Source organism: Anthonomus grandis, chromosome 8, assembly GCF_022605725.1.
Source record: "Anthonomus grandis grandis chromosome 8, icAntGran1.3, whole genome shotgun sequence".
NCBI lineage: Eukaryota > Metazoa > Arthropoda > Insecta > Coleoptera > Curculionidae > Anthonomus > Anthonomus grandis.
In genome coordinates this window covers 15,370,673-15,396,013 of record NC_065553.1, presented here as the reverse complement: position 1 = coordinate 15,396,013, position 25,341 = coordinate 15,370,673, and the positions used below count along the sequence as shown (strand labels likewise).

At 30.8% G+C, this 25,341-nt stretch overlaps 1 protein-coding gene across 5 annotated transcripts in view; it reads right to left on the bottom strand.

The window, feature by feature from the left end:
- LOC126739261 (adenylate cyclase type 2) overlaps positions 1-25,341 on the bottom strand; it is a 169,617-nt gene that overhangs the window by 69,545 nt on the left and 74,731 nt on the right. For 4 of the 5 annotated variants that reach the window (XM_050444854.1, XM_050444852.1, XM_050444853.1 and 1 more), the window contains exon 2: positions 21,484-21,614. In XM_050444854.1, coding sequence (XP_050300811.1) covers positions 21,484-21,614 — 131 coding nt within the window. Of the gene's footprint in view, positions 1-21,483; positions 21,615-22,902; positions 23,013-25,341 lie in introns of those variants that run through there. The other variant, XM_050444856.1, reaches the window with a different exon arrangement.

The window sequence follows — 25,341 nt, the reverse complement described above, 5'->3', positions numbered from 1 at the left end:
ATTTTTACTTCAAAGTAGGCTATTTTGAAAATAATTTTCTTTTATGAAGAGATAAATAGTGTATCCGAATAAGTCGGCACTATTGGTATCTTTGTTAATATATATAAGGTACAGGGAAAGTAAGATACTTTATTGTTAACATTATTATATATATATATATATGAAGAAAAATATATATATATATATATATTTTTTTTTCTAAATTTAGGCAAGTTGGCTTTGAAGATTTTGAGAGCAAAACGAATCATTGTTTGAATAATAAAATGACAGTAGCCATAGAGATTTAATAAAATAAATAAATAGTGACAGTTACACGTTAGCAAAGTATGGGATTTTTGTAAAATCTAAATTAGTAAAGTGCCTTCTACGCATATTGAAAAATGAAAAATGATGATATGTTAGAATGTTACCTTATATGCCGAAAAACTAGTGACAGAGCTAAGAAAAGTACCGTCAGAGGCTCCAGACTCATAACTTGCCAAAACGAAGATACTTGTTAATTCTCTACAGAAAAGTTAGAAGTAACGAAAACGTGCTTAAAAGAACTAGAAGAAGGAATCAATTTATAGTAAGTGAGGATATTGAAATTTCTATTTTGGCATATTTTGAAGCTCATATGTAACAGTCAACTAGAGATTTAGCAAGAGCTTAGTAACACTATAGTGGGTCTTAAAGAAACACAAATTTGTGCCATAAAATTATTGACCACTACAAATGTTGTTTCCTGGATATAAAGAAAGAAGACTTGCTTTTTGCAACTGGTTACGTAATACATATGAAGAAAATAATAATATTTCAATATAATAATTAATATAGAATATAATAATATTTAAGTGTAAAATTTCAAAGTGCTAATTTTGAAAACAAAAGCACGTTTATCCGTACAAATTTACCCTATTGATACCAGAAAAATAAAAAATATCACTCAAAATCAATTTATACTAAATTGATAAATACATTTGGTGCCGCTTAATAGGAAGTGAAATAATAAAACTCGTGTTTTATGATGGCACTATGACCAGAATGGGATATGTTGCCTTCATAATATCTGAAACACTGAAAGATTATTTAGATAATTTTAACTTAAAGAGACAGCAACAAATCTGTTTCTATAGGATAGAACACCTCCCCATCAACTAATTAATGTAAGAATATTACTTAATAGACTGTTTAACGATAAATGGGTTGCGACACTTGGTCCGATTAGTTGGCCATCTAGGTCACCACACCTAACCTCTCTTGACTTTTATTTTTGGGATTAGGTAAAGAATAAAGTGTATCAAAAAACAGAATTAATTGGATCAATAGATGGAAGATCAATCTTAAAAGCAACCAGATGTGTGCTCAGAGACGTAATGAACAAGATGACGATGTTTTTAGGTAAAATTATTAATATCGCTATAAGTTTATTATTTTTAGGTTTAAGATATTAGCGTTAATAAACTTTCTTATTAACAAAAGTACATTTTCTCGAAAACGCGACGTTCAATTTTTATTCTGATTTCTCAATTTTGATCAACAGAAAAAATCCTACTAGTTTGCCAATTTAACCGACCCTGTATTTTAAATATTAACAAAGATACCAATAGTGCCGACTTATCGAAGGCACCCTGTATATGCAAATATTTGAATTTATGTACATATATTTTTCAACCTCCTAAGTTTAAGCTAATGTACGCGCGGGTGATTTACACCCTTATAATCTTAAATATATTTAAATGTAGGGAGAAGAGTGCTTCCTGGTCTTGAAGCATTTTTTAATGCTGTCTAATGTTAAGAATATGGCCGTAGGTAAAGGGTAAAATGGTAATATTTTTAAATGAACCTGCTACTAATAAAAACTGACTTACTTATAAAAGAGTGAAAATATAAACGTCTTAATATAGTAATATCCTGAGATGATGAGTACTTTCTCATATAATATATGAGATGTAAGATCTTATTCTAGTCTAAGGTATTTTTGAGGATGATAAATAAATTATTAATTACTAACCAAAAACATTGTTTCCATATTATACAAATGGTAACAAATAAATGAAATATCAATGATAAACAAAGTAAAAAATCAATAAAATGGTTTTCGAATATATTATTATGTAAATTATACCAGTAAATATAATTTTTAATCCAGTCAGTAGTAAAGTAATGAAATAGTAATATACAGGTTGGAGAATTGAAAATTATAGAATATTCAGAATAATGGTAAGTCGATGAGCGTTCGCCTCTGGTCGGCTAATAGGTATTTGCTGTTTTTATTTCATACAGAATAACAATAATAATATCAGCATGCCTCATTTTACTCTGTGACTGCATGATGGGCTGTTAAATTTTAAAGAGCTATTTTTTTTCAACTGTTTATACTCTTTCTAAAAGAGTTCAAATCAAGTGGTTTTATGAAGGCAAATCGGCGGTACATAAAGGAATTTGTTTTTAATTACATTCAAAAAATAGACCGATTTCTTATAAAAAAAGGGTGGTGAAGAATGGGATTTTGTGAAAACATTATATAAAAAACAAATACATTTTTTTTAATGTATACTTTTCCATTATATGGGAAACATAATACTTCTATTGTTTGATATTGGTCTCGGGAAAATGAGCACAGAAGTTTTCAATTCCCTACTCAGTGTCCTCCAAAATTAAATATTTATGCTGGCATTTTGGGCGATCATATTAAAGGGGCATTTTTTATTGATGATACCTTAAACGTCCAAAAATAACATGTGTGGCTGCAAAACCAAGTTCTTCCTGCTATTTCAATTTTCCCTGATTTAGATTTGAGATCGGTCTATTTTCACCACGACGGTTATCCTTCTCATAATGCGGTTATGTTCTCCTTACCGTCTTATTAAGAGGACTGGCGATATTAAATGACCTCCTAGACCTTCAGATTCATGATCAAATGACTTTTATTTTTATGGGTATTTTAGGGAGAGCATTTTCAAACAGGAATTTAGTCACGCTTTTATCTTTATTATGCAATACATATATATATGCAGTAATACAAATTACTTGCAATACAAATACCCCCATCAAAGTCCAATCGACGCTTACTAATGTGATACTACAGAATAATGATATAGCAGGCGATTAGCAGAGCGCACGAAATGCATGCGTGCTTATTGCAATATTTTGCCTTTACGCACCTGTTCAGTTCTCCAACCTGTATAACAAAAGGAAAAAGTTTAATATTCATATTAATTTTTTTTTTGGTAATAAGCCCAAATTTAACAGATGTCCAGGATCAAATTCAGTGCATCAAATTCCCAAGAAGAGTAAATTTGCAGTTCTTCACTATAGAAATAAATGAATAAAATGTTGCTTTACTAATTTTGTATTTACAGATTTTATCAAATTCGCTTAATAAATATTCAACAGATGGATCAAGATTTGAATTTTCAACATACGAATTAAGACCAAAAAGGGCGAATAAAGCCATGGAGCCTAAAATTGTTCTCAGGAAAAGTAGAATAGTGACCAGGGAAGTTATTAAGAAAAATGATAAATTAAACTAAAACAAAAAGGCCAATGGGGTCTTATGAAATATTAGTTCTATGCATATTTAACCTCTAAAAGAAATTTTATCGGCAACAACGTCGGATTTACAAAAAAAGTTGTTAATCCATTAAATAATATTCTAATAAAATATGCATTAGAAACCCATGTATTAGACAACATTTCACCAGTAAGTGTTTCATAAAAAAATTATCATACATTAACAATCACAAACATATCGACTTTTATCGGCATATTTGTGACTCTCATTATTTATGAAATACTTTTCTAATTTTTCATTCTTTAAATAAAAATAACATACCCCTGAATGTTTTCGCAATATAAAAAAAAAAACAAATAAGCTTTTCTGAACTGTATACATAATCTGTAGGGAACGTATAGGCTTTCATCGCGATTACTAAAAAAAAACCCGTATATACCCGAAACATCGTATAGACCGAACTGTCGACCATCATCCGAAAGGTATTAATGGATTACTTCAATAAATCGTCCACCATAATAAACTGAAAAACCCGGAAAGAGATGAGGGGCGCCAAACGCAACGATTTACAAGCCTGGATGCAGTCAAGTGGATTTACCTGAAAACGGCGGCGGCGATCGAATTGGATTAGATGAATTACTTCTAGGTCACTTTGTTCCCTATAAAAGGGTTGTAAACGCCGGTATTTTGTCGTGACGCATGAATAATAATGTTTAAGTGTTGTGTAAAAATAAACTAGAGGCTAGTGCGTAGTTTATAAAAATCATGGACGGGCTCAATATAGCTGCTATCAATCTTCTTGAAAAATATGGCTTTCAACGAGGATTCCGCCGAATTCTGGAAACACTTTAAATATTCTTGTGACCCGAAATATTGTAGTTGCTATGGATATAATGGAAGTGAACGATCTGGTTTATTACAAACTTATCCGATTTTGAATTTTGATTAATCCTTGATGAAACAAATTAGTAACATATCAATCTTTTTCCGATTTTTCGAACGTGATTAAAACGCTTTCATGATTCACACAAACGCTGGTTTGTTCAGTATCCATTAGGGTGATATTTATTTACTTTACCTATTATTAATGATATGATATTCATACTATTAGCTCTCCTACGAGGGTCTCGCCTGATTCTCGAGTAATTTATTTAAAAAAAAGGACTAGAAACAATCTTAGGAAATTTCATTATGATTAACATAGATAGTGTTCTTGTTACATAAAAAATTATGCATTGCTTACACTGTGACTAAAATTGATTATAATTTACTAAAAAGCTTTATGGAATGTCAGATTTTGGATTGCATCTTTAACAGTCAAGGTGCAGAGTTTGCAATCTCAAAATTAAATAACATACTTCATGTATTTAAAATTAACTGTGTTAATTATTCATTTATTTATTTCTTTTTTTTTTGGAACAATAAGATAGTTGTTGTGATAAGTTTAAGTCTTATTGATAAGTCTTTTTATGTTTTTTTAATTAATTATTAATATATTGCTTATATACAGGTTTTAAGTTAGTTGTATTATACCATTTTCTAAGTATGGGATAGTATGTCTGTGCAGATATTCCGGGATTTAGGTGATTCTGCTTTGAATTCTTTCGTTGATGTGGTAAATACTTTTTATTTTGAATCGCCACTTCCCTGATTAAGGTTTAATATATAATAAATACTAAAAAGGGCTATAGTTGTTCCATTGCAGAAGGTCGGTGATAATTGTTGTCCCACAATCTATAGGCCTATATTCAACTCTCTCTAAGATCATAGAAAGGCTAGTTAAACTTAAAGAGTCCTTGAATTTTTGAGTAAACATAACATAAACTCAAACCAATTTGGTCTTGAGGATAAGAAATTTACTACTGATGCTTTCTTTGTTTTTTTGGAACATGATTTGGTTTGTTTAGTATATATTTACTTTGCCTATTATTAGTGATATGATATTCTTACTTGTTAATGACGATCAAAATACGTTTTTTTTGCCAGGATTGGGCAGTCTGACACTACATGATATATGGTTTCGTAGTGCCTGGAAAAGTCTGCAGTTTGGGTTTTTGCCATCTTTTTATCTTCAGGTCTTTGTTTTCATGTAGTTGGTGGCTATACTTTGTTCTTGGAAAGCTGTTATAAGGTATACTATTTCCACTTTGAGATTAGCATATCGCAGCCAGCCTCATGATAGTGTTTCATTATTTATATCTTTTACTATATGTCCATGTGAAGCTTTCACATTTTTAACACTCATTTCATTACTGTTTATCGTGATTCTTGTTAATTTCAGGTTTACGTCCTTATCCATACAACATGCCTAGGTACTTTGCTCCTTTTTTCAATTCCAGATAAGACTTCAGACCCTCCGTGGCAAAGGGGTAGCTAATTTCTAGGCTGATCATTCCTCGACCTCTTCTTTTCTAGGGATAAACAAGAAATCTATATCGGATTTAGGGTGTAGGGCCCCATACATAGTGAGCAGTTTCCTAATTTCACGATCTGATTTTTTAATATCTGCTTGTGTTTCATTAAGCCGAAGCTGTATTGCACTACAGGCACTGCCCATGCTGTAATGGCGAGAAGTTTGTTCTTTGCCTTCAACTCAGACTTCAATATCTTCTTCGGTAGTACTCGTTCTTTAATCTTGTTTTCATATTTTTCTGTTTAACTCCATCATATTCTTCAATGCCAAGGTATTTGTAGTTTTCGTGTTGTTCTAATGCTTTAATTGTCTTATTGCTTTTTAGTTCTATGTTTTCCTTTTTTAAACGTTCCTTTCTCACATTTCTCTAGTGCAAACTCCACCTGAATATCATGGCTAAATTGCTTAATAAGTCTGATTTTTTTTGGTAGCTCATCCTCTTCTTTGGATATTAGCTTAGGTCATCAATATACAATGGGTGTTTGATTTTTTCAGCTTCATTTTTACAGGTGTAACCAGTGCCAGATTTGTTATTAATTAAACATCAATGGCAAGAGAGAATCTCCCTGGTATATACCATTCTTAATATGAATGTTTTTAATTGTTACGCTTGGTGTTTTAGTCTAGATTTAAGTCCGTTTTTCATAAGTCCATTGTGTATGCTATGAAATGCATTACAATTGGCGATACTCCTACTAAATTGAAAGGTTCTTCTGGTAGTTTTTGCAGTTCAGTAAAGTAGTTAGCTGGTTAAAAAATAATCTTTATATCCATACGAGTTCTTTATGCATCCTTTTTGTTCTTTTGGAAAGAAATTATTTTGAGTCAGGTATTCACAGATCCTTTTCCGACATTATTTTCGTTAATTGTTTCTGTTCGTCAAGCAGATGATCGGGGCGGTAATTATTGGCTTCTTCAGTTTTCTAATTTTTTGGTATTAGATGAGTTTTTCCTTTTATAATTATTATTATTATTATTTTCCAATCAATATTTTACCTTTGACTTTATTTATCCATAGAAAATCCATGTTTTATTCACAAAAGCATAAAAGGCCTGGTATGTATAAAAATATGAGTGATATGTGCGTATGGCCTTTTATGAGATAAATTTGGAAAAATGCGGAATTCAAATATCGGTGCTGAATAGAAGCAATACCTTTTATCAATAAATCCTATTGTATTGTAAATTGTCTATGCATTTTTAACGGATATTGATAAAGGATGGCCTCTGAGCTATCTGGGGAAATTATTTTAAGCTGAGCAAGCACTATTTGATATTCATTATTTATTGATTTTTGACTAATAGATGCTTTGCTTTTGGATTTGCTATTTTTTGTTGCTAATTTCTAGTTTGTGATTAGCCTGTTTAGTGTTTTAAATAGAATTTAGTACGAAAAATTTAAATAATTCCGAATTCATTGAAATTTTGGCTTTTTTGGACCAGTTCATTACAGAAAAATAAACTATTGTTGTTATTTATTTTTCATCTTTTTGATGGCCTTTGGACTACCTAATAATAATAATAATAAAAATAATAATAATAATAATAATAAAAAATAAACAAGCAATTAAAAATGATGAAAAGACACATTATGATAAAATAAAAGTAAAGTAGTAATAATGCATATCTGCTCTCTAATAAGCTGATTGATATTTTGATATAGATTAAATAATTAGATTTATTGAGAAGACGTATTGAAATTCAATTGGATTTTTTTTCGTACTCACATTTGCTTATTTAAGAAAAAAAGGCCTCAATTTTCGAATTCAAGCCGCGCACATTTTGTTAATAACTTAATAGAGTGCTCTTCTTAAATATGTTGAGCTACTTTAGATTTTTGAACGATAGTTTTATCTGGTACTTGAAGTTTCGTTTGAGGTACTATCGTTATTTCCTTTGATGAACGTTGTTGAAGAGGACTAACTGCTGGGATAGTTTTGAACTAGTGGTAGGTTAGGACATGCTTCAAATGAGTTAAGGGTTTCTGGAGCCTAAGCTTTTGCAGGACGTCCAAGTGCCAAGTTTTATTATATTAGAAAGTTTTTTTTTTGTTTAATGTATTTGTTATGAACTTTATAAATATTAGACTTACTTTAATTTCAGATTTTTGTCTAATCTGATATGTCATATTAATATCTTGGTAAAGAATGATAACATGAAGCATATACTTTGAGAAGTCCGATAATACAGCTTTAGGATTTTTAATTGGGGTCTCGTTAATGCCAAACAATACCAGATTTTTGGAACGAGCCTGATATTCTAGTTGCTCAACTCGGTTTCTGAGTGTTTCATTCTCCTTGTCTAGTTTTTTAACAGCTTGCCTATTCTTTTTAAGTTTAGTGCCAAGATCTTGTATTATTTCAGCTTAATGAACTGCATATTGTCGATTAGTAAAGCTAATAACTATTTATTTGTAGGATTTCCCATTTTGTACAATGATTAGTCCCAATAAGAGTAAAAAAATTCGCTATTGAAAAACTAACATTTGCGGTTTATTTTATAAATGTAAATTATTAAATAACGGAACTCTTAAGGCAGAACAGCCAAGAAACTATTTACAATTATTAGTAATCACTCATTCTCGACAACAAAAATAATCCACTAAGTTCTAAGAAATTGCTTGTTGAGCACACAATATTACAACCGCAATCGAAAAATTTCTCTCCCCGACCCTTTAATAAACATAGAGTGGTTAAAAAGTTACAAGTTACCTTAAAACGCAATTCTCCAAATGTAATTTCTTCACTTTCAATGGCAATGTCGTTTTAGAAATATCATTAGAGTAATAACTTTTTTTAGAAAGTTACTTTTATGCTTTTTTATTATTAGCTCTGTGTTATTTCAAAGAATAATAAAAGTGAATCCATATAAATTAATTTTTAGTTCTAGAAATAAGAATAAATGGATGTGATCCTTTTATTTCCTAATTTTGTAAAAAGTTATTTAAAGAAATATTAGCTGCATCCCATAAAGAAACAAAATTGAAGTAAATAAGATATCTCACGTTCAACGTTCTTTATAACAGACATGAAGATCTTAACCTCTGTTTTGTAAATTAAATAAAAAAACCTTTAAAATTAAATAAAAAAACCTTTCCTAACTCATATTATGTCTACCGGTTTATTTTAAATTCTATTGTTTGAAAATAACATGTCATAAAACCATCAACAATCATGTCATAAATTTTATTGAGTTATACAGGGTATTCCGGTTCATGTGGGAAATCTCTCGGATCCAGGTAGAACATCAAAAAATAATACCGAACGTTCTTATAAAAAAAATTCCTACAGGTCTTCTTTACGAAGATACAGCCTCCTAAAGGACGCTGCTGGAAATTGGTTTTTCATAAATTACTTACTAAACTACCCAGTAGAATTTAATAAAAATTTTAGGTGATGAACACTATTAGGGACCTCTTAAAATGACATCCTTAAAATACATTTACCTTGTTTACTTTACCAGGGGCGGACTAGGTTGTACACTTTAATGCGTATATTTTTAAAACTTTAATTTTAACTTAAAATATAAAATATGCTGGGTATAAAAGCATTTTATGCCAAACTAGTTAGTAAAAGACATTACAAATTATGAACGCTTTAAGTTGTTTACTTCCATACCTTTTATAAAACTATAAACAATAAAAAATAGAAGTAAATAAAAATTAACAGAAATAAAAGGAGTAAATAAAAAGGAACGTATTTGAAAATATTAAAGTGAGACAAATCATCTAACAAAAGGGACCTTTGAAAATTTAAAATTATGCATCACAAGAAAGACAAATATTTTAATTGAATATTATAGTGAGTGTTTTAAAAAACTGTTTACTAAAAAAAAATGAAAACTCCAATTTTTTTTAAATCAGATTAAAAACACGATTACCAACTTAGCTAACAAAAAAAACTTAATTTATAGTTCAAGATTTTTTTAGTTTTAAAGTGACTGAAAAATAAGACCTAACGAATGATTTTTTTTTATAATTGAATTGATTTTTTTTTGAATATAATAAAATTAATTGCTTTTATATATACCTTTACTTCCTTATTAAGGATGTAAAGGTATTTCAATTTGAATTAATTAGCATACAATTGTATTTTTTAATAAAGTGTAGGTGCAAGGTGAAGTGGGGTAAGTGTAATCAAAAAAATGATAGTGGCATTTTAAAATTTCATAACAAAAAACCAAAAGAGAAATCGGGTTTATTTTTAGTAGGCACAGAGCTTATTTCTTTGTTAAATCAATGTCATATTTATTTATTTTTTGTCTGCTTTTGTTTTTTTTATAAACCAAAATAAAAAAAACATGTCGGCTGATTACTCACGGCTCCTAACTGCCATATGCTTACTCTGCCGATGGATCTGAGGCAAGTGTACTATAGTGTGAACAATTCTGGGTTAAAAAAAATAGCTTGATACCTATCTTAATTTATAAGGAAGTTATTAACTTTTTTCGTGGATCAATGATAGGAAATAAAACTCAAAGATTTTCTGAAAAGTATATTACGTAGGTAAGTTGAGCAAAACAGGCTGACATGTTTTTTTTTTATTTATTTAACGTTATATGAAGTAAAGGATAGTGAAAAAGTTAGTTCTCCTCTTCGCCCTAAAGTGAGTTCTGGTAAAACTCGCTCTATATCTGATGCAGCCACTAAGTGATGGTCCTCTTGTTCAGGCCAGTGAAACACTAAAATATGCGCGTTTCGGTTTGATTTTTTTAAAAACTTAATGGTAGATTGCGATTCTTCATCAAGCGTTGTTATTTGAACAGCATAGAAAAGTATACTTTTCTTTCCTTTAAATGAGACCAAAACCCAGTTTCCAATGTTAAGGTTTTCTACCCCTTTGAGAAATAATTCGTCTTGTTTTAATGCTTCTTCATCTTCCTCTAACCTTTTTGCATAAGTCTTAAAGGTGACGTCGTCGGATTCACTGTCACTTAAAATTTGCGGTTCGTCTTCATCTGAAGGCTTCATCAATATATTTTGCTGTTATTTTTTTTGATTCCTTCTTTGTTTTCTTTGCTAATTCTTTCGCTTTCTTTGCTTTATCTTTCGCTATTCTTTCATTTTCTTTTTCTTGCGTGTTATAGTTTATTTTTAAAATGTTTTCTTTTGCTGTTATAATTTCAGCTCCCGGAGCTACCCTTTTTCTTCTTTCTTTTTCGTTAGCGATTGCCTCACTGTTTCCAGCAACAATTCTTCAAATGATACAGAACCGCTACTTGGTGCTGCTATTGGTATTGGTCTACTTGGCCCTGCTATTGGTTCTGTTTGCGGTTCTGATGCTAGCTGCTGCGTGGTTGGTTTCTCTCTCGATGGCTCTTCATGGCTGCTTGTGCTGGGTTCATTAAGAGGTTGTTCTGTGGCAGGTTGGGGATTTCTCAAACGTTCTTCATATCTTCGTAGAGCTTCTGGATCATATTTAGAGCGGTCGATGACAGATCTATTAAATGGGCATATTCCTCCTCTACGAAAGCCCGATGTCAGTAAAGCTGGATCTGTCTCTTTCCAAATTGTGCTCACAAGTACCAAAAAATCTTTCTTTGGTATTTTAACACCCACATGTTTTCTTTGGTACTCTGCTAATTTAGAATCCCACCGTGACTTAAGGCTCTTAAAGACCGCTAGGTCCATGGGTTGCAATAGGTGGCTGAAGTGTGGAGGTAATTTAAGTACAATTATATCATTTTCGACAGCCGCCTCGATAAGTTTTGGGTCTAAGTGCGTTGAATGTCCATCATGCAAAAACAGGATTGGTCTTTCAGGTACAACGTGGCGAATAAAAGTTTTTGTAAAATAGTTTAAAAAGATTTCGGTTTCCATCCAACCATTTGGTGACACAGCATAAGAAGTACGTGGAAAGGTAGATTCCTTGGGAGCCAGCCAGGTACTCCATAGATTTTTTCCCTTAAAAACAATTAATGGAGGCAGTTTATCCCCATTTGCGTTGCCACCCATGAGAACTGTCGTACTCTTTCTTCCAGGCCCGGTGGTTATTCTTGAAGCAGGGGCATTTTTCTGACCCACAATTTTAGTTTTACTTGGATCGAGCGTAAAACTAGTTTCGTCGATGTTATAAATCTGAGAAGGCTTATTTTGCAGGTCGTTATTTTCTCAGGTTACTTTTAACATGTTAAAATATTGTTCAATCACAAATGGATCATGGGTTTTTTTTCTGGCATACTCCAGTCCTTGTGGTTTTTTTTGAAGATAGCCTGTGCCTTTTTTTAAAGGATAAGAACCAATCCTCGCCAGGTATTCCATCTTTAAATGACGTTTTTATATTATTTTTCGTGACATACTTTCCCACCAATTCTAAGATTTCCTTTCTGCTGAGCCCCCAACCCCACTTCTCCATGATTTTTATGGCATTCACTAATTTTTCTTCATCAGCTGCAGGTATTCCGGTGGGTCTTCCTTTGGACGTGCTTTTTGATCCTCGGGTTCCTCGTAGGTATTTTTTTTGAAGAGTGGAAAATGGGATTTGATACCTCTGGGCAGCACCATGAATACTGATACGATTTTCTTGGATGTTTCTGATCGCATCTTTTAAAAGTTCAGCAATGTAAAAAGGGTCTTGTTTCTTTTTTTTATACACTCTTACCATTTTGAAGGAACTCACTAGGAACTGTATAAACTAGTCTTAGATCGGTCCTATTTTAAAGATTTCCACACTGTCTTTACAATTAATTAAAGTCTTTGGTAAGTATTTACACTATTTCTTCGATATTAATCTTAGCCTGTAACAATAGAGAAAATTATAGGTTATAGCCTAAAAACTCAAGAAGGAGGAGGCTGGGGCAAATGTAGTCAGTGATTACATTTACCTTAGTCTCAGTGATTACACTTACTCCATATGCGTATTTCGGTGGGGTAAATGTAATCGCTGGCATACATTTTTTGTTAAGTATCAAAAATCAAATCTGATAACAGAATCAACATCCTTGTCGAAAATTACCTAAGGGAGCAAAATATTACAACTAAATACTAATACATATAAGCAGTAGTAATAGGGAATTAAAATTCCTAAAAGGCACTCACAAAATTATTATAAATGTCAAAGTACAAAAAAGAAAAAGGGAAATCTTTAAAACTGGAACTTAACTAAGAGGTTAATAAAAAGTAAGATGGGTATAAAAAGGGTCATAGTTTCGAATTTCGAAGAAAATATGTTCCAAAACGTTATAAAAAAAATCATAGGGCTTGATTACATTTACCCCATGATTACATTTACCCCACTTCACCCTACTTATTATTAAATATTTTATTAAAAATCACTATTTGGCTATTATTTATATTTTGTATGCTCCTTACTCGATTAAAAAAATCTTACTTTAATTGTAGTACCAGTTTGAATCAAACAATTAATAACAACAGCTAAATTGCAATTATTCATATAAATGAAGACAAGTTGGCTTTTTAGTCCAAGTAGTAAGTAATATGATTAAGGCGCTTCAAATACTTTACTCGCTTATTATTATTCATACTCATATGACTTGTTTAACTGCATGAAAAATATTGACAATTTAAATTTACCGTTACTTACTTTAAAATCTAAATGTAAATGCTTTAATACAGAAATAATTAATCGATGACAATAAAAAACTTAATTACCTACTATTTTAATAACTCCAATTAATTTTAAGCTAACATATATGGATGTCTTTTAAAACAAGCCTTTTAGGTATTAGATAAACAGGCGACAAAAAGTTAAGTGGCTATTTCTTGGCCTATTATAAGATGACTTTGAACTCGACGAATAAATTTGGAAATTAGTCCAAGAAGCTTTTAAATATTTAGAAGAAACAAACTAATGACTTAAGAAGAAATTAATAGAAGAAAGGCAGGCAATAAGCTGAAAAATATGTGAATATAGCTATGAAGAACTTATTAACTTGGAAGATATAAAAGATCATGCCTATAATAAGATCAAAACTCCAAATTCTCGTTTTATGTAATTATTAGAAAATTAAAAGATAAAGGTCAATTAATTGCCTCGAAGGATCTTTCTGGAAGATATCTTTCCTTCTGCTGTGGTATTCAGTTGTTGATAAATCAGTTATGATTTCAATTTACAAGTTACGTCTATATTTTAGGGATTTGTCTAATTTCATATACATCTAAGAACTATTTTAACCAGTACTGGTTATGTTTTTTTTTGCAAGATACGGTATATTTGGAAACGTGATAAAACTTTTAAAAAAATTGCTAAATGAATAGGAATGTCTGTTTTTCTGTCCTATTTCCTCATAATTTTATTTTGAATGCTTCTATGTAATCCAACTAATCGAGCTGCACAAGGCCAAAAACTGCGAAATTAAAATGCCCAACGCAGAATTAAAAAAACGGCTCCCTTTAACTCTGAAGGTCTCAAACATCAAAGCGATTCTGATTTTTGTAACTGCAGCTCTCAACACTTCGATGTTGCTATTAAGCTCCCGCTCTCTGAGATTCTTCGGCGATGGGTTTTACCTCCTTTTTATGGATCACATTTCTTGGATTTAATATTGTATGATAACGTGCAATATTAATATTTTTTTCTTAATTATTAGAAATATTTCTTTTTCTTTATGCATACGTCTTAGCACTTCCGCCTATAAAATCATTTTTAATAATCATTTTATTAAGCATTTTTGTGGGCATAAACACATCTCAAATACTTCTACTCAATCTTCTTCAGCTTTCAGACTTTCGTTTCGTAATATAATACCGGTAGTGTTATCCTGAGATCATGGCGGCAGAAAAATCTCTTCATCCTTGTCAATGTCTAGGCATCTTTCATTGTTTTCACTAATAATTGTGCGCAGGTATTGGTAATTTTCTACTCTTACAATGTTTGTACAATATTTGTTCTTTTACTTATATCATAGGAATGTTTTGAGTAATTTTTGATATAAGCATATATTTTGTTTAGTTTTAGGCCATATTTTTTTCTTACTGTCACCATTTTGTTTATTATTTGTATTTCAGCTATATCGTCAGCATAAGTGATTAGTTATTGTCATACCTTAGACTAATATGGCGATAGTAGAACTAAAATTAATAATTAAATACCTTTGCAGCTGCTTTCTATATCACTGTGTGATTTCTATATTACTGCCGGATTTTGAAAACATTTTGTTTTTCTGACGTACTTTACCAAATTACATAAATAAATTATAATTTTATTTACTATGTCTTACTTCAGACAGAGATGCAAATATATGAATGAAAAATTGAACTTTTTCCTCATTTTCATTGCTTTATATCTCTTTTGGCGTAGCTTACCCAATTATATAAAAAAACATCTTACATTTTGATATCACTTTTTATTTCTGTATAAGTGGAACTTTTAGAAATTATATTTTGCTGGCGTTGTTTGCCCAATTACATAGAAAAAATATTTAGAGGTTTTACAATAAAATATCGTAAGCAAAAAATGCGAAAAAATTTATAAATTTTAAAAAAATTGTATAAAATGGTCAAAAATACTCCAAATATCCAATATATTTTACACATATTATATAATATCCGCTTAAAATATAATTAATTATATGGAAACCTTAAGAGTTAGAATATGCAAGAAGATATTTTACTTATTTACAGATTTCTCTAATATATTTTAAGATATTCACTAAAAGAAAAGCTTAGCGGTAATGTAAAAGAACAGATAAAAGTTAATCTCGGATAAATTTATCCTTATATTCCCGTTGTCTTAATCCATAAAGACTTTTATTGATATTTTTATCATTATTATTATCATTTCTATTAGAAATGCCCAATTATATGAAAAATTACTCTTAAATATCCTTAAAGTTACAAAACTGGGTTTTGCTTGAGATAAAGAGATATTATAAAACTCATAACTTTTTCCTCCACTACTCTAAAAACCCATTTTAATTAAATTATAAATGTTCATTTTACTAAAAGTGATTATTATGGTTCAAAATGACCCTTAGTTCCACAACGTCCCTAGAGACTTCAATGTGTTGATTAAAAGCACATTCCGTTGATGGAATAACAATGACAAGTCAAGTTTATAATTAAACATACAAATGAAGCAGAAAATGCAAAAAAACTACATTATTCTACAATATAAAAATATTAAATATCAGTGGGCATAGCCATTTATATTTTTTAATTGGACATTTTAAAGCAATAATCACATTTTATTCCGTTCCATAAATAATAATAAAACCGTCAAAAATGTGCCGACATTCAATTCTATAATTTTGTATGAGACTCAGGCGACAAAATTATATAAAACTCGATGTCCGGAGTGTCCAGAAATATACTCCAATTTATCAAAACAAAAATATCTTTCGTGGATTTGGCACGATTCGGTCTAAAGCTGAACGTCATTAGAAGGAGAATCATCATTTAATTTAATTGAATAATAAAAATGCCTTGTTTTTATTGCTGTCTACTACACTAACTTCCAATTTTATGAGATAATATCTAATCTAATTCATTTTTTAATAATTAAATACCAATCCTGGGAGTTATCGTATTAAATTCATATTAACCACAAAGGATTAAAAATATATTTTCTTTTATCTAATAACACATTTAAAAAATATTTTGAATATATTTTACACTATTATATTAAATTTATTATATAAAATAAAAACTTTATTATCCATTTTTATTAGTTTTCATTACCTTTCTGATTTTTACCGTAATTAGTAAATAGAGAGAAGAGTTACAGGAATAGAGCAAATGATTTTTATAAAATATATATTTCTCCTTATATTGATCCTGTAAACAGAACTGCTGCCTTCCGTCTTTAGATTTACAGACACTTTTGATACTGTTAATTACAACATGTTGGGAAGTATGTTATTTAGAGGAAAGGAGAATCGATTTTTTTTTTAATAATATATATAAATTTTTCATAAGAAATTTTATTAAATAAAAGACATTCTTACAAAAAAGTATTTTTTTCCAATATCTGCTAGAGGAGGCACTGCCTAAAATTCGCTTATCCGTTCAAAAAAAGTTTTTTATAATACTTAATTTTATGAAGCTATCTTTCTCAATACCCAAAAATTTACTCTATAAAATACCTCTTTTTTTAATTTTTAAGTACTGGAATATCCAAAAAAAAGTAATGATTAAAAAAAAAATCCTCGCAAACGACATCTAAAGCTTAAGTTATGCAATATACTAAATGAAACGAAATTGTAATACTTAATAATTTTAAAAGCGCTATACTTTAGTTATTATATTTTTTTTCAAATTTGCACCGTACACAAAGAGTTGAATTTTACAATTTTTTTAAGTTGCTTATTACATAAACCATTATTATATTTTTTACAAATAGCTATTCATATAAAAATATATACAGTTTTAGGAGCAAAATTGAAATTAAATGCAATTATTGCCTTATACACAGTTTACAACGCATTCTGTGTTCACAATAAGCCATAATTTTCTTTATAAACATATTGTAAACACCGAGACACTAGCTAACCAGCTGGCACCGTCATTCCGGAATGACATAACTGGCAGACCGCATGACGTCTCGAAGGTTAAAGAGAATCTTCCGGAACAGCGTTCGGCCGAGTATATAGGTACGTAGCCGCCTCGCAGAGAGTCAGTTGTTAGTTTAGTGAAGTAAAGTTTGAAATATTGGCGGGAGATTTAAATCAGACATAAATCATTCTCAATAAATATTTCGAGTAGTAGTAAGTGAGTAGTACATAGTTCTAAAATTCTAATGGTCTTTATGTTTTGACTCTAAAACCTTGTATCGTACGAAAAAAGGCAAAGAATCAAATTGGCTTCAAACTAACTGGAGATTCGAAAAATAATTTCTGTTTTCAGAAAAAGCAGGGCGGACCAATTTTGCTTTCCTTTTCTAGAGTTTAACGAAAACGAGCTTCTATTTATTATTTTAAAATTTAAGAAAAATTATTTATTCTCGAATTTAAAACAAAACTTGTATACGGAGGCCTTAATATATAGAATAATAAATTAAAACATTATAAAAATTCATAGTTCAATTTTATTTTATTTAACAAAAAATGAATTTAAAAGAACGAAAAAAAAGTAATTTAAAGGGAAAATTCTTATTTTATTTTTTAAGTAAAATTCTGGCTTATTATAAAACATACAGTAGCAAAAGAAGTAAGAAACCTCCTTAAAATGATAAGTATATTTGGCTTCTGCTTGGTATTACAGCCTACACACATTTGGAATATGTGTTAGTTATATTTATTAATTTTTTAAACAACTCCCTCTGCAGAAATCCCAGGGCCACGGATTGGTTGAATTACATGCAAAATCTGCAGTCTAGAATCACTAGGAAAAACTACCTGATATGACAATATCCTCATTTCAAGACTGCCCTGTCAAGATAAAATCCTTCACGAAGAGAGTACGTTGCTGTAACAGAAATCTTGAGATACTGTGCAGCAACGGAAAATTGGAAAACAATAGAGCCAAAAGAATTAGAAATTGGGAAGGAGACATGAAAGCTCTAACTACCTATAACAATGAGTTAAGAAAGTAAAAGAAAATTATGGAACATCTTCCGATGAAACCTAATATTGGGATATGTTTCAAGGATTTGGAATGTGGCACCCAAGATTGGAAACGGACTTGCAAATTCTCCAAAGTCCTACAGGCCAATTAGTCTATTCTCTTTTATATTTTGAAGACAATGGAAAAATTATTGGATCAGTACCTCAAGATAGAGATAGTCTCCATGTCATCATCGCGAATCAACTATTGCGGCATTGCACAAAATAGTTCGGGTTATCGAAAAGGGCCTGGAATCCAAAGAAATATCCCTGTGTTCATTTATGGATATCAAGATGGCCTTCAATAACGCGAACACTCTCTAATAGACAAGAATATTCGGCTATACTAAGATGAGTCAGCTGCATGTTGAACCAAATAGTCAATTAGGACCTCACTTGGATCTACGAATCTCAGTGTCACTGTGGTTAAGGGATGCCCACAGAGCGGAAAACTCTTCCCCTCTATGGTCTGTGGATGACTCATTAGACTTCTTAGTCGGAAAGGGCAGAAGAACATCGGTAATGCGGATGATATCTCCTTATTAATCAGGAAGAACCACGCATGGAAATGTAAAATATGTAAATAGTGCTTTTTGGAGGCTACCTAAAAACCTGGAGAGGAAGGCCATTGTACTATTAATCAGAAAAAGGGTAATGAACGTCCCCAATCTTTAAATGAGTGACATCGGCATCGTTCGGTAGGAAGACAGGTGAAATATCTGGGTCTCGTCTTGGACAGAAAACTCCTCTGGGAACTCCACCTCGAATCAGTACAGAAAAAGGCCACCAGGAACCTTGGTACGGCAAGACAACTACTTGGTACTTGGATCGTGAAATGACTTATTGGATATATATCCAGATGGTGAAACTTACGGCATGGTGAAGGAAAGCCGAGCAGAAGGACAGCCACATCGAGATTACAAGATACGGAGACTCACATGCCTATGCGTTACAGGGGCCATGAAATCAACCCTAACACTGACCATAAACGCTCTGTAACTGGGCTGAATATGGCTATATAAGAGGAATCACAAGAGCAATCTCCATCTAAAGGAGAGAAAACCTTAAGGAGGACTTGCTGGTCATCTGTCAATCCTGAGTACTGATATACTTAATATGTCTCAGTTGGGTGATCACATGGACCCAGTAAAGTGTTTTGATAGGAAATACACGGTCCTTACAAAGCAAGAATGGTGCGCAAACTCAAGGTGGTTTCGGGATGATATACCGATGGACCAAAAACGCTTCAAGGAGTTGAGGCAGGAATAGTAAGGCCTACAGTACACAAATCCCTAATACTGAACAAGGATACAACAAAACGGAACTATAGTGATATTGGAGACTGTGGAAACCCTATCTGGAAGAAAACACAGGGAAGTACGGGTTAAGAAATTCTTTGAGAGCCAATCGATTCTTAGAGCCTATCTTCTAGGCATATAGTCAACTGATTTTTGAAGAGTCTCTAGACCAGTCAAATTTTATGATATTGAACAATGTCTGTTGATTTTTCAATTCGAAATGGATCTAAATTCGGCGACTTAAACGACCCAAAGATATTCAAGGAAATTCTAATCTGGGGGCTGAGATAACTATCCAAGTACAGTTACATTTTTTCGTGAAACCAATCTATTACTACCTTGAAAGAATTTTCGGATCATTGTCCTGTTGAAAAATCCACCGAAATGACTTATCTTATTCTGCAAATCTGGCGTTATATTTTCCAATATTTCCTTGTAGTAAAAGCTTTAATCCATGAAAAAAACATCCCCAGAGCATTATATTCCCTCCTCTATGCATTATAGTTGGATTTTGATATTCTGCTTTAATCCTTGCACCCGCCGGACGCCTTTACAGCAACAGACCTCCATAAAAACCTTCATCAAGTAGACGATTTCTTATGGTTTAACTGGTCACGGTAAGACCAAATTGTTTCGAGATTTTACTCGTAATTTACCTAAAAGTTTTTCTCTGCTCAAGTGTTAAGACCCTTAAAATAGTTTTGCAAATTCGAGAATTAGTTTTTGAGGTTTTTCGGACATTGGTACATTCCTTACATCACCACGACTATTTTTTTTTGTATAATTTTCGGTACCACACTTTTGCTATCAACGACCATTTTAAATAAAGCCACCATTTTTTGTTTTAAGTCATGAAAAATAACAAGGTAAATGCTTTAGAGTCCATAGTTTCCATACTTATTTCCAACCAGACGTTTTTTATCGAAAAAAGTAAACATAGATACTATATCAGTAGCATTCATACATTTTTGCACTGTTCAAAAAGGTTCCTGACAAATTTATTGTCTATTTATACGAACATTATTAAAAGTTTCCATACTTTTTTCCACTATCTGTATATATATTTTTTTCCTTAATCTTTTCGATTTATTTTTCCCTATTTCTCCATTAAATAATGATGTTATAAAATATAATATTTATCATTTTATTTACAAATACTTACATTTATTTTTATTCCATTACGTGACATCGTCTTTGCTTAATACTAAAACGCAAAAGTTTTTTGGGATACAGGACATCAAATAAAAGACGTTATTATTTGTTGAGCGACGTTTTGATCCTTTATTGGATGAAGAAAATCGTTTGGACTTCTTTTATTTGCTGTCTTGTATCCCAAAAAAGTTTTGCTATTTGTTTTTATCTTTGATTAATAAAGTTTCATTTTCTTGTGTATAAACTCAAGTTGATTTTATTTTATAAATTTTGTTAAAAAATTATTTTGAGCAACGAAGGACATGAAATGGTTAAAATACGTAAAATTAAATTAGTACCGATTTAGAAGAAAGAAAATTCCATCTAAAAATCAATATTTATTAAATTAGTTTTATTGCAATGAAAATATATTTACTCTGATTTAAGAATAATTTAAAGCAAAGTAAAAAATTACAGGGCTGCATTTAAAAAAAAGCAGATATATGTCTAAACGATCATTTTTAAATCAAATAGATCCATTTAATTTTAACCTTTTTTTAATTGAGAGAATTTTGTCAGAAATTATTTTTTCTTCGAATATTTCCGGAACTATTCAGAATCCTTTAACTAATTCGTATATAACTTACATGTAATACGCATGCGGCAACTAATATGCCTACAGACACGATAGTGGATACAGTCAGCCCGGAGAGAAACAGTGCATGTTTCAGTCTTATACAGTATCTTTGATAAAGGGTCTCCAGTTCCATTCCATCCACTGAAAAAAATATTAATTCTATTATTTAAAATACACTTGTAATATACAGGTACGTTAAATAGCGTCTACATATGATAATAAGATTAAAGGAAATCATACGTTTCTGCTAATTTCTTATTAATTTCTGAGTTGCAATAAAAAGAAAAATATTTAACGATGTTCTCAATTTTTACAAATCAACCTGTAATCTTGAAACTTAGAAGGATTCTTAATTATTAAAATTTTTAAATTTTCCTTAATTTGTCGAGTCTACAAGGTCTATAACCTAAAGCTGTATAAAATTAATATTAATGTTTATAAATGTTTTTGCGTATATTTTTAGAAAAACTTTAGATCTTCATTCTTATATCGCTCTCTCTGTATGAGATTTCATAAGGAGTGGTACAGCAATAATGACTTTTATGATAATTAGGTAAACTACTCCAGAAAATCATACTTTAAAGATCCAGATGGAAATGTAAAAAATTCATTGTAATTTTTATATCTCATTTAAAGGTTTCGTAAATAATGGTAATGAGATATTTTTTTTAATTGTAATTAAGTAAGTTATCTGAGAAAGACACAATCTTAAAAACATCCAAGTCTTAAAGTCTCAAATGAAAAGGTGATATAGAAAAAAGTCGAAACACATAATTTGTATTTTCGTATCTCCATCTTAAGATCGAGTTTAAAGTCGAATCTTCGATTTTAAGAAATCATAAATAATTTAAGTGAAATGCTGCTTTTTTATTGTAATTAAGTAAACTACGTAAAAGTAATACAATTTACCAAAGATAAATAAATAATACCTTTTATTTGTAATACCAATGTTATATAAAGCTGTAAAATAAAAAAAAACTTGGTACCGAAAACTAGCACAGTCTAGCTTTAATAGTTACTCTACTGAACCAGTAATCTGAACCAGTAACTGAATCACACCTTAAGTTCTGCATCATAAAGTAAGACAATACTTTAACTCAACACTTAACTGATAATATTAAAGTTACTAAAAAGCTTACATAACATCTGCTGTTCTCATGCAACTTTGCTTTTCCTCTAGCTTAATTATTATAAATACTTACTTTAAAACAATCCCCATTAAAATTAACATTAAACTTAAAATTAACCCTAACATTAAAATTAAGTTGCAAAGTTAGTAAATATTTTTTTTGAATTTCATCTTAAAACTTTGCAGAAAGTTAACCAGATATATCTTAATTAAATTACCTTCTTATTATTAGACTTAAGTTATGGACAGTGTTACGAAAAATTAGTCTCTCTTTAAGGGATATAGGAAAAAATGGCTCACCTAACTATTTTTATTAAAAACACGCAAAATTCAAGATTTTGCGCACGTCCGTTTTTAGCTATCCAATATCCCGGTACAAATGAGATACATGATCAAATTTTCGTCCAAAGTCCATAGACAAACCTGCTTTCCAAATCTAGAGAAAATACATAACCTGAAGCACTTTAATTAAAATGCAAAAAAACAAGAGATTTGGTTAAAGGTTTACGTAACTTAACACTTACCATATTTCGGTTATTTAAGGTTCGGTAGGTTGTTCTTTAAATTTAAATTGATCATCTAACTTGACTCCCAAGTTTTTAGCAGAGCTTAAATATGCCAATCTCGTATTATCAATATCAATATTTATATTAGGTTTCAGAAACTTCTTTTTTAGCTAGGTTTTATTAGGGTTTAGTTTTAAATGTTGATTCTTTAAATTCATGCTCAATGTTCCTAGATTCTCATTCATAAGTAATTCCGGTTCATTATAGTCGTTATGATCACCAGAATACTAAGCTTGCGAATCGTCAGCAAACGCCTGCAGCTTATAATGCGAATTTAAAATATCTGCAGTATAAATTATAAAAAGTAAAGATCCCAAAATACACACCCCACAAAAATTATCGCATCACTTATTATTTCTTAAATATTTTAAATTTTTTGCTTGTTTTTTAAAATTTTATTGATATTGATAATTAAATCACCAAATAATGCAACTTTTGCAACATTTATTTTAAATCAGTTCAATTTATAGAGGACAAACATTTTGATTGACCAAAACATACAAAAATTAAAAAAATTGTACAAAACATGTATACAAAAAAAATTAACTTTATTTAAGCCAATGAATTTCTAATAGCGTGTGTCATCATCATTCACTGGTACTAGCTCCGTGCGACCCTCAAAAGAAATTCCTCCTCAAACCATGATAGAGCCACCACCAAAGCTTTCAGTTTGACAAAAATTAACCTGATCGTGCCGTTCACCACGTCGCCTATATACTGGTACTCGCCTATCTGATGAATATAGACAAAAACTTGATTCATCCGTGAATAAAATATTGGACCAATCTTGAATATTCCAATTTGCATGTTTTCTAGCAAATTGCAATCTTGCTACTCGATGTTCTCTGGTAAGACGTGGACCTCTAGCTGGCACTCTAGCTCGTAAACCTGCTTCTCTCAGCCTATTTCGAACTGTCTGTAGGCTTATTCGGACATTACAAGCCAACAGATCTGTTTGCAGTCTTCTAGAGGTGATATGTCTAATTCTTAAAGCCGTTAACCTTAAGTAACGATCATCTACTGCCGGAGTTACCCTTCTGCGGCCTTGTCTGGGTCGTCTGGATAGTTGTCCTGTTTCTTGGTAGCGATTACCAACTCTGGATATGGTGCTTTGTTGAACTCCCATTATCCGAGCGACGTATCTTTGACTGCGGCCATCTTCTATGAGCGCAATGATTCTAGCGGCTTCTTCATTAGTCACATGTCTTGTTAAACGTTCAGGCACATCCATTATTAACAATAAATTTAAATTTTCACTTTAGGATAACACTATTTACTTAGAACGTTTTCGATCTCAATGCATTCACCAACACAGGAATATTCTACAATTTTTTTGCGAGTTAATTAGCGAGCAATTTTGCTTCAAAAAAATATGTAAGAAATTCCGATAATTTTTTGTCCATGATAAGAAACCAGAAATATCTTTTAAGTTGGTACATATACAGATTGTCCCAAAAAATATTAAAAATATCTAGTAGTGATGCGATAATTTTTGTGGGGTGTGGGACACCGCAAGTAATACTTAGTTGTGTTCAGACTGTCTGTTATCGAAAAAAATTGTTTGATATCTATTTGATTAATATGATTTTGAAAGCAAACATAAACCAATATTAAAACCGAAGTATTGACGTTTTGCATAACAAATCATGGTTGATGGTGTCAAATACTTTATAGAAATCTGATTATAAAAAATTCTTTCAAAAATTTTAAAGACTGCAGGCAATAAAATACGTATAATACGAAAATCATTAAAAGTTATAGAGTAGAAGTTTTAGGTAGAGGTTTTCCCATTAAGGTGTTCTATTAATCTGGAAAGTAGTAGGTTAAATACAAGTCAATAAAAGAGCTGCAATACTTCAGCATTACTGAGGAAATTTTATTTATGTTTAACGCGTTTGTTTTTATATTCCTTAAAATTTCCTACGTATTTGTTAAATTAAAAGTATATTGCCTTCCCTAAAAAAATATCAATTGTACAATAAGACACCCTGTCCTGACAGTCAGCATTGATTTGAGCATAACAATTTATTTATTAAGTTCAAATGCGAGAGAAAAGATGGAATTGAATTTTAATGCATTCCATAACTGTTGAGATATTGTTTTATTTATAAATAGTGAATCAACATACTTCTTCTTCACCCTCCGAATCTAAGCTAAAGTGAAATTTCTTAAG